This window comes from Solea senegalensis, linkage group LG7 (assembly GCF_019176455.1).
Source record: "Solea senegalensis isolate Sse05_10M linkage group LG7, IFAPA_SoseM_1, whole genome shotgun sequence".
In the NCBI taxonomy this organism is placed as follows: domain Eukaryota; kingdom Metazoa; phylum Chordata; class Actinopteri; order Pleuronectiformes; family Soleidae; genus Solea; species Solea senegalensis.
Genome location: NC_058027.1, coordinates 20608490 through 20618362, shown reverse-complemented (window position 1 = coordinate 20618362; position 9873 = coordinate 20608490). Strand labels below are relative to the sequence as shown.

General features: G+C 40.8%; 1 protein-coding gene across 2 annotated transcripts; it reads left to right on the top strand.

Annotated features, from left to right (window-relative positions):
• The first annotated feature begins 187 nt into the window (after positions 1 to 187).
• On the top strand, positions 188 to 9317 carry LOC122772871 (katanin p80 WD40 repeat-containing subunit B1-like). Of its 2 annotated transcripts, XM_044031198.1 has the most exons (20): positions 188 to 322; positions 1345 to 1412; positions 1688 to 1818; positions 1944 to 2061; positions 2458 to 2558; positions 2672 to 2713; positions 2877 to 2960; positions 3769 to 3884; positions 4354 to 4425; positions 4656 to 4806; positions 4910 to 5100; positions 5495 to 5643; positions 5755 to 5805; positions 6137 to 6201; positions 6290 to 6520; positions 6852 to 7001; positions 7335 to 7411; positions 7603 to 7677; positions 7922 to 8038; positions 8666 to 9317. In XM_044031198.1, the coding sequence occupies exons 2-20, from the start codon at positions 1373 to 1375 to the stop codon at positions 8805 to 8807; spliced, it is 2103 nt and encodes a 700-aa protein (XP_043887133.1). In that variant the 5' UTR covers positions 188 to 322; positions 1345 to 1372; the 3' UTR covers positions 8808 to 9317. The 2 variants fall into 2 exon arrangements, with proteins under 2 accessions (XP_043887133.1, XP_043887134.1); XM_044031199.1 differs by lacking the exons at positions 188 to 322; positions 1345 to 1412; positions 1688 to 1818; positions 1944 to 2061 and adding an exon at positions 2098 to 2206.
• Positions 9318 to 9873: the final 556 nt, after the last annotated feature.

The window sequence follows — 9873 nt, the reverse complement described above, 5'->3', positions numbered from 1 at the left end:
TCATTTACTGTGTTTACGGTTATTGAAGCGTTGTGTCTCTGTACAAAACAACAAAATACTATTTTTTATATATTTGTACGACACTTAAATGCTTCTTTTTTTAAGTTGTTTGTGTTTGTGTTTTTTCATTACCGATATTATTGTTTTTGCTAATAAAGTTTTATTTGAAGACAGCGGAAGTAAACGCTCTGTTGCTCCGTAGCTAAGTTACAGTAGAGGAGCAACCGGACTGTCAACAAGTCATCCTCAACGGCCGAGACGGATTATATGTGGTCAGTTTGACGTTTCACGTGAACGTCTCTGGGCACATGTACCGACAGAGGTAAACGGATGATTTAGTCAAGAGTTAGCAAATAAGCGTTAAAATAATTTTAAGGAAAAGGTGGCTAGCGTTGGTTAGCTCGGAGTGCTAATCTACTTAAACTCTGGTCAGCTAACAGTTAACAGTATAAAGGCTAATTAAACTGGGCGAAGTGTCCTGCTGGGCCTCATCTGCTCTTCGGTCATTTAATCCAAATGTCCCCGGACTCTTGTGTAACATGCCGGTGCGTTTGTTAATCAGATTTTTAATCAGTATTAAACACTAAGCTTAGTTACAAAGGTGTGTTGCTGTTTTTCTGACCTGATGCGGATCCTGAGGCCAACTTTCAATTGTTTTTTTTAATTACCCTTTCTGTCTTTGGCATACTTTAAAGTATTTAGTCAACACTTCGCAGCCTGTTAAGAATGGGCAGGTGGTGTAATTAATCTGATGTAAGTAGTCTCTTTTTGAAGAGAAAAAGAGCAATTCACAGCAAACATGTGGGTGTGTTGGTGCTGTATTAAAAATGTAAACCTGTCCTTTAAACTATCGTTATAAGATAGATTTACCCCTGGTTACTTTATTTATGTACACTAACGCATAATTTCTAACAGAGAATTCATAAAAGAAAACGTTATTTTTCTGTCCAATGTTTATTTGACATGGTTTAGTTGTTTGATTGCTGTGTTATTTAATATGTAAATGTAGTTAATTCATTTTGTATTTAAAATATATAATTGCAATGCAATGCAGACATTTGAGTATTATTTGTACTATACTGTACTGTGATACTTTCTATTTTATTTTATGGGAGGAAAAAAATAAAACTTGCCAAAAAAAACAGCATCACTGCAGCCAACTGGCTGCCCTGATTTCTAAACATCTGAATCTGCCATTAAAAATCCCCATCAGTCCAACTGTGTTTTATGTATGTGGATTTTAAAATGCTGCATTCAGAATTAATCATGTGAAAATATAATTCACAGCATGAGTTTATCATCTGTTGACAAGTTTATACAGTTGCATATGTTGTGTTGCTGCAGGTGGATGTGAGTCTTCAGTGTGACCAGCATGGCTGCTGCCAGAACCACCAAGATATCATGGCGGCTGCGTGAGTAGAAACTTCATTTTTCTTTGGTTTGGAATTATTCTTTTTTGATCCGGATGATTAAGAGCTGCACCAAACCAAACAGCTGAGAAAGTTGGTGTCAATCATGAAGGAGGTTTTGACACTTTTCTGCTCCCAATAGGAAAATCCTCATACCTGCAACGAGTCCACAGCCTTGAGTTGATACGTGCTATCAGCTAGTGCAGTGCAGTGCTGTAGAGACTCCAGCATCTTCTCAGACAGGTTATAGCTAAAATGTTCCTTGTGTGTTTTTGCAGAGGAGTTCGAGGCTCACTCCAGCAGTGTCTCCTGTTTGGCTCTGGGGAAAAGCTCCGGCCGCCTGCTTGCCACAGGAGGAGAGGACTGCAGGGTCAACATCTGGGCTGTGAGCAAGGCCAACTGCATCATGGTGAGTCCTCCTCATGATCATCTGACAGAACCACATAATGTGCACACTAAACTGTGATCAGCCATCAGAGAATGGAGCTCAGTATTCTGATTATGAATGCGTGTGCATCTGTTGTCATATCTCAGAGTCTGACTGGTCACAAAAACCCAGTGGAATGTGTCCAATTCAACATGTCAGAGGAGCAGGTCGTTGCTGGTTCACAGTCTGGATCAATACGAGTCTGGGACCTGGAGGCTGCCAAGAGTGAGATCCATTTTAGTTCTCTGCGTGTGAACTGTGATTGTGAAGTTGCTTTTATGCTTGTTTTAAAGGTAATGGATCTCTTTGATATCTGATATCAACATCTGCCCTTAATGATGTGATCACATGTGCTCATCTCTTAGGTCAGGTATGAGTGACTCAATGACTCACTCACACGCACTCACACACACACACACACACGCACGCACACACACACACACATGCATCTAGGATGCATTTGAATGCCAGGTGTACTGTGAACAGTTGTATTCAGTGGTGTCCACGTGTGATTGGATCTCTCAGGACAGATGTTCATATTAGGTCTGAACAGGACCACAGACATGAAAACCTGTGACTCATCACCATCATCATCAGTGTGACTCTTCCTCTCTTCTACAGTTTTAAGGACTTTGATGGGACATAAAGCTAACATAACTAGTCTGGGCTTCCATCCATTTGGAGATTTCCTTGCCTCCAGCTCCATGGACACAAACATTAAGGTGTGTGTGTGTGTGTGCGCGCGTGCACATATGTATCTTTATGTTTCGACAACATGTGTTTGTGTTAATTATCTGCATTATATACTTTTCTTTTTCTTTGAACCATCTCTCAGCTGTGGGACGTTCGGAGGAAAGGATATGTGTTCAGATATAAGGTAAGTAGTGTGTGTGAACAGATGAAAGGAAACACAAAACACACATTTAAAAAATGTCTCAGGTGATCTGATCACTAGAGCTCAGCTCTGAGTTCACCTGTGTGAACAGATCACATTCAGAATATCTTTTCTATTCGGAATTACATTTGGGTTTGTTTCTCAGGGTCACACTCAGGCGGTGAGGAGTCTGGCCTTTAGTCCAGATGGGAAGTGGTTGGCTTCAGCCAGTGACGACTGCACCATCAAGGTAGGAACTAGTGGCATTGTGTGGCTTTTGCTCATAGAGTAGGTGATTAGGGGGCAGCAGAGATGGGGGGTATTTCACAGAAGTCAGGCAGACCAGTGTGAACAGTACAGTACAAAACTAGTCTTTAAGCTTTAAAAAAGCAGCAATAGTGATATCAAGAGTAATCAATATTGCTATAAATATCTTTCAGTCATAGCTGTATTTGACAGCAGTAATTGAACCAGAGCATGTGGAGAAGTTGCAAGCCACCCCACATGATACCACATTTATTATTGACTGTCATTCTGTCTAAACTGCTAATACACAGCATTTCAAGTTCATAGATAGTACAAGGCTAACACTGCTCCAGTCACCAGCATCACTGTCTCCTCACGCTCCCTCCTCCTCTTTCTATCTCATCAATCACCGTCAGCTGTGTAACAATATTCTGTCCCAAATTTGTCGTTCTTGCTCAGTCCACTGCAGCTTGACTCTCAGACTGAAACATGGAGAATCACAAGGAAAAAAAAACCTTAAGCCATGTGAACAGAAAACCTGTCTAAAAACATGCCCACTTGTTTTGTCTGAGTGAGCTATTTACAAACCCCAGTTTCCAGTCAAAAAAGGCTATCTAACAGTGATATAAGCACAAACATATTCTCAAGACAAGCAGGTATAGATTTTATTACTTGAGCCCTTTGTAAAATCATAGAAATTTATTTTCCCCCTGTGTCAGGCTGGTTCTTGGAAGACAACCCCAATCCAAAAAAAACATAAACACTTACTATAAACTTTCTCTTCTGTGTCTCGCCGTCTCTTGTTCTCTCAGCTGTGGGATCTGACCCTGGGGAAGACGATCACAGAGTTCAGATCTCACACCGCGGCCGTCAACATCGTGCAGTTCCATCCCAACGAGTACCTGCTGGCATCAGGCAGCTCTGACGGGTACGATACCACATTCGACACTGTTGTTTCCTTTGATAATAAACTGTGTAACGTCATATTATGACTCAGGTTTTCCAGTGAGCTAATTGGTTTTTGTTACTGACTTTGTTAAAGGCTTGTTATTTTTCTCACTTTTAATAATGTCATTATATTTATATTTAGCCTGTTTTACTCTTAATTTTCATTTATTGTGCTTATTTATTTAATGAATTTACGTTTTCAACTGGGCAATAGCTTATAATTGATCTCTCAAACCGTGTTAATCATATTTGTTGAAATCCCCTTCACACCCTGATTTTTTTTTTTGATTAATTCATGATTATGGCTGAACCCATTTGTTTTAAGAGTCTACTCTTACTAGGCTCTGTTGCTGATTAATTCTTTCATTACCTTCTTTACAGGATTAAATCATCCTTGTTTTTATCTGGTTTGTAATCCACGATTGTGCTTGTGTTTGTTTGCTGTGCAGCACCATCAAACTTTGGGATCTGGAGAAATTTACCATGATCAGCTCGTTGGAGGGAGACATGTCTCCAGTCAGGTGAGTGTGACAGGTTGAACCTTAGACGTATGCTGAGACGATGCACTTTTTTAAATGTCAACGTTATTGCATTTTATTCGGAAAAAGCACAGTTTCTTTGTCTGTTTTTCCTGATGTACGGGGAACACTTATCCATACCAAGATGCGCTGATGCGTCTACGTGTATAAATCTATGAGTTGAAAAGTGCTGTGCTGGAGTGTGACCACTGACCTCTCACCTGTGGTTTCAGGTGTGTATCTTTCAGTCCAGATGGTAGTTGTCTGTTCAGCGGAGCCACAGACTCTCTGCGTGTCTTTGGTTGGGAGCCTGACCGCTGCTTCGACATGGTGTCAGTGGGTTGGGGCAAAGTCTCGGATCTGGCAGTCTGTAACCAGCAGCTGGTGTGTATGAGAACAAAATCATTGTTGATTATACAAAACGATCTCACCTCTGTCAGCTTCACACCTCACGTCTGTCTCATCCCTCCCCTCTGACTTTGGCCAGATCGGCGTGTCTCACCAGCTGTCCAGCGTGTCTTCATATGTTGTCGATCTGAAGAGGGTGAAACAGAGCGGCAGCTTTGTGATCCAGGGAATCGTCCGGGACAATGAGCCACTCACAGAGCCAAAGGACCCCAAAGGGGCCGCACTGCGAAAGAACTATGAAAGGCCGACAACCACCTGTAGCTCACAGAGGTATGACACGTCCAGCTGTTGCCGTTTCTGTCTTTACGCTTTTACAGGCCGTCTTTACATTAGCAACTTACACATTCAAACAAGCCAAACCTGTTGTACTTGGAGTATCAGTAAATCAGTTGTTATTAGACAACATGATTATGTCTCTTAAAGTAGATTCCCAGTTGTCCCAAACTTTGACTCAAAATTCCAACAGTAAAAAAGTGACTAGGTTTTAATCATCTAGTTAATTCGTAAGTACCACTTTTTCAGTTGTCAGTAGTTAAAATGGTTTACAGTTGACAATGAGATGATAGTGATTTATTTTTTATTATCATTAATTCTAGAAACAAACATTAACCATGGCTCTCAGTCACATAATGTGATGTCACTCCACATGTTGTGTTGTCACCAGGGTGAAGCAGAGGGCAGACACCGAGAGGCCGAGCCCTGAAGGGGAGAGACGGAGCCCCAGTGAGGACGAGGCTGACGAGAAAGCGTCGTCAGCAGAGATCCACAATGCTGAAGACTTCAAGGAAATCTTTCAGCCCAAAAACGCCATCTGTAGGTCGACTTGCAGCATCACAACTGTTTTTTTTTCTCTTCACTTAGCTTCATATTTTAAGTCTAAGTGTAAATGAGTTGATGAAAAGTTTCATCTTTTTTCTCCTGCAGCTCGGACGCCTCCTAAAATGTCGGAGCCTTTCCCTGCTCCTCCAGAGGACGGTAAAAACTAAAACTAACAGAAATCTTAGCATTAAAGAGTCCACAATATGTTTCTTAAAGACTTTATTATGTAATTATGTAAATGAGTATGGACAGCAGTCATTGAATGAAGTTGTCTGTGGAAAAAAATGTTGATGGAAAGTTTAAAAGTAATTTTTTTAAACATGTTTGAGAAACACATTTAGGACTTTAGGAAAAAAAACGTGTTTGTACAGTAGAACTTTTACCGCACCCAAAATAAGATTTTCTGTTGTTCTACTTGTTCTGCTTGTTGGATTGGATCGTATTTCAAGTGTGCAATCAAAGTGACGTGTCTTTGTCATCGTTTCAGAAACCATCTTGGCGACTGGCCGCCAGCCAAAGGACATGGCTTCTCCATTTCCTGACAAGATGCAGGTCAGAGAAAACAGCAGCAGCAGCATCAGTCGCCTAGTGTTTGCTCTTGTTTTATTGTGTGAATATTAAGTTTTGTTGTGTGTTAAAGGCTCCTCCAATGGCGTCTTCTACTCCAGTCCAGAGGGTGGAGCCCACAGTGGTTTCTAGTCTCAAGCCTCAGCTCCCCTCAGCAGGTGGCCCATCGTCCTCCCGACCCCCCATCTCCTGTCCCCCTCAGCCTCAGCCTCCCATCATCACGGCAAAGTCTAAACCACAATCAAAAATCATCCCGAGTACCAGGAATGAACCCATTGGACTGAACGTGGCTGATTTCCTGCCTGTGAGTCTCAAACAGTTTTACACTGAACTGAAAATCACATATATGAACATAATAGGGGGGGGGAATATTTTTTTTACACTAAATAAAATTCACAAATTATGTTTCATGTGGAATTATTTACAAAGACTGGGTGTGCAAGACACTTACACAATCCCTTTACTCTCTGAAATGAGTAAACAATGGGTGGGTATAGATTTTTTTATTTAGAGTCAAAGTTCACAGTAACACATTCAACAGTCGACAACTACTTTTATAATAGTTCATAATCTGTGACTTCTCAGTTCTCCTGAAACTAAAAAAGATCTGTGTCTGTGTTTTCTTTTCTCCTCAGTTTTCACCGAACAACAGACGTGCAGCTTTGAACAATGAGGAGGCTGTGTCTCAGATCAAGAAAGGTCACGACACCATGTGCGTGATGCTGAGCAGCCGACACAAGAACCTGGAGACGGTGCGAGGCGTGTGGGTCAGAGAGGACGTGAAGGTGAGACTCCAGAACACGTACTGACCCTGGAGTATGTTTGTAACAGTCACCAAGTCAAAGTGTAAAATAATTCATCTCCTGGAAATTCAAGTCAGTTTCATCAGTTTCATATGAGAATTCAAATAAATGTCGGCTATGATAATTATAATAATTCGAACATATTTTCTCATCTGCAGTCAATTTGCACCTAATTCCTCTTTAGTTAGGTAATTAAAATTAGAAAAAAGTGCGATTTCTTTCGTTCAGAAAATACATTTTTAGTATAGTTTACATACAGTACATCTCATGGACTTCCTCTTCACCTCCTGTCTCCTGTCTCCTGTCCCTCTGCAGAGTGCTCTGGACACTGCTGTCTCCATGAATGACCTCTCCATTGTTGTGGACATCCTCAACATCATCAACCTCCAACCGTGAGTCTCAAACACACACTCACCATTTGTCAAGGCAATCTTCTGTGCTTTAAACTTTCAAACTGCACAATTTGAGTTCATGTGTCATCTGAAAGACAGAAGAGGAAGTCTGACGATTTGAACAAAAACGTCTGATTTTTATTCTTAGTTTTATTTTAGATTTAGTTTTTGATGTCGCCGTGGTCTTTCAGGTCTCTGTGGAAACTGGACCTTTGTATGACGGTTCTCCCTCAGATCGGCAAACTGCTGCAGAGTAAATACGAGAGGTGAGTGACGACAGCTGATGCTGTTAATAAAGATGAGACGCGCTTTTGGTTCACTTGATTCATATGCAGGCAATATCATATGCATATTTACGTCTTTGCTGTCACTGATGACTACAGATTTAACATTTTATAACTTAAATATATAACTAATATTCAGTATGAGGCCATTTTACTTGGTCTTGTAATCTTCAGTTTTCCTTCGATACTGATTTTTAATTTTTGTTCAAATATCCTGTGTTGTCAGCTACATGCAGACCGGCTGCATGTCTCTGAGGCTCATCATGAAACATTTCTGGGTGCTGATCTTCGACACACTGAAGGCCGCACCATCTGTCGGAGTGGACATCACACGAGAGGAGCGGTGAGTCGCTTTAATTCTTCACTTTACAGAGAACTTGAAAAATCACTATTCAATGAAGGGAATATAAACATAGCTGTCACTGTTCAGAGCTGATGTTTAGGATGCACATGGCCACGTTGAATTTTGCCCATCAACATTCCTGTGCTGCACACATAAAGTGGTGTTTGTCAAGAGAACAGGTTGTCATTTTTGAGTACCAGTAAAGTAAGACGGCTGTAAACGGGTTCTGAGTACGACACACACACACGGCTGAACACACACACAAAAAGAATTCCACTGTGTTGCAATTTAATAGAGGCTGTAAACCGAGCCAAGATGAGGAGCATGAGAGTCAATCTTTTTCATGAATCACTTCATTTACATTATACTGGGAGTTTCGCGAATTGCTCAATAACACTAAACACATCCTGAACCTTCACGTGGGTCAAATCTGTATTTTGTGTTGTCCCACAGTCACAGTCATGTTTCACTTATGGACAGTGGGGACATACAGAGACATTGAGTTTGAGACCTGTGTTAAAATCTGACCAATTGCACATCAGTATTTTTTCGTTTTTTATTATTATTGTGATTACTATTATTGTTATTATTACCATCATTATTATCATTATGTATTGATTGTTGCAGACACCAGAAGTGCAAAGCGTGCTACAAGCAGCTGAAGAACCTCGGTAACATCACGAAGATCAAGGCGGCACAGGTTGGTCGTCACGGCAGCACCTTCAAAGAGCTGCAGCTGCTCATGGCCCCGCTCAACGAGGCACTCTGACGTCAAAACACAAACTAAACCTTCAGTAAACGGACTGGTTGATCATCACCTGGAGATTATAAACACCACCTGTGGCTCCGATCATGCTCACGTGGCAAGTACACACGTGTCAAACGGTGATTTTAAATATGTTAGTCGCCTCAGAACATTGTCAACCTGCCTCGCAGCCGGGTACAGACTGAAATGACACTACGAGGATTAGGAGTAATGAAATAATTGACAGATAATGAACCAGAAGAATGTCCCGTCACATCAAGCTTGTCACACTCTCATTCAAAGGGTTACATGTTTACATGTTCCATGCCGAGGAGTGCCGAGCTTCTCATTGGAGAAATGTTCCACAGACCTGGGATGGCGGCCTAACAGACACTGATGATGATCCAATATTTTCACTTTTCTACTCCCAGTTTCCCCTTTCACACGCGTAGATCCACTGTTTTAAATGTACAGTTCCTGATTGTTATTTAAATAAAGTTATACATTAAAGCAGATGATTAATATTAACAAAAATGAATCTGTAACATTTTTGACACCTTACTAAACTATAATGTGGTTTTAAAAATAATAGACTGTCGTTGAACTGGTGACTGGCTACGCCATAAACTTTTGAAGCCTTCTATACCATAATATGTTTGATACTATATCATGACATATTTGAAGCCTTTCTAAACTGCAAGGTTTTACTATATCGTGACATTTTAGAAGCCTTATCCTTTGACTCCAACCAAACCCGAGGCTGAAGCTCGAGATGTTGCAATGGGGGAAGGAAGAGCTCCACGGTTACTACAAATGTAACCAGTATTCAAAAGGAAGTTGCTACACTTGCTTTACTGATAAATAAAAATCAGAGACATTATAATTCTGAAATCAATTCAATAAAAACAAGTTATTGTGATGCCTTTTGTGAAGTGCATCATACCTTCATAGCACATGAAAAATGATCAAATCCAAATGGATATCCTCTGTGGCTCCTCCTGAGGTATCTAGTTTTAGTTTTTCCCCTGATTCCAGGATAACATCTTAGGTCAGGGGATTATGATGTTGGTCATATACATTTAAGTACCTC

Bases quoted from the DNA above. Each gene is read 5' to 3' on its own strand.
- LOC122772871 (XM_044031198.1), top strand. From the start codon at position 1,373: ATGGCTGCTGCCAGAACCACCAAGATATCATGGCGGCTGC. The intron at 2,559-2,671 runs GTGTGTGTGTGT...ACCATCTCTCAG, and splicing joins CCATGGACACAAACATTAAG to CTGTGGGACGTTCGGAGGAA. The intron at 6,521-6,851 runs GTGAGTCTCAAA...TTTTCTCCTCAG, and splicing joins ACGTGGCTGATTTCCTGCCT to TTTTCACCGAACAACAGACG.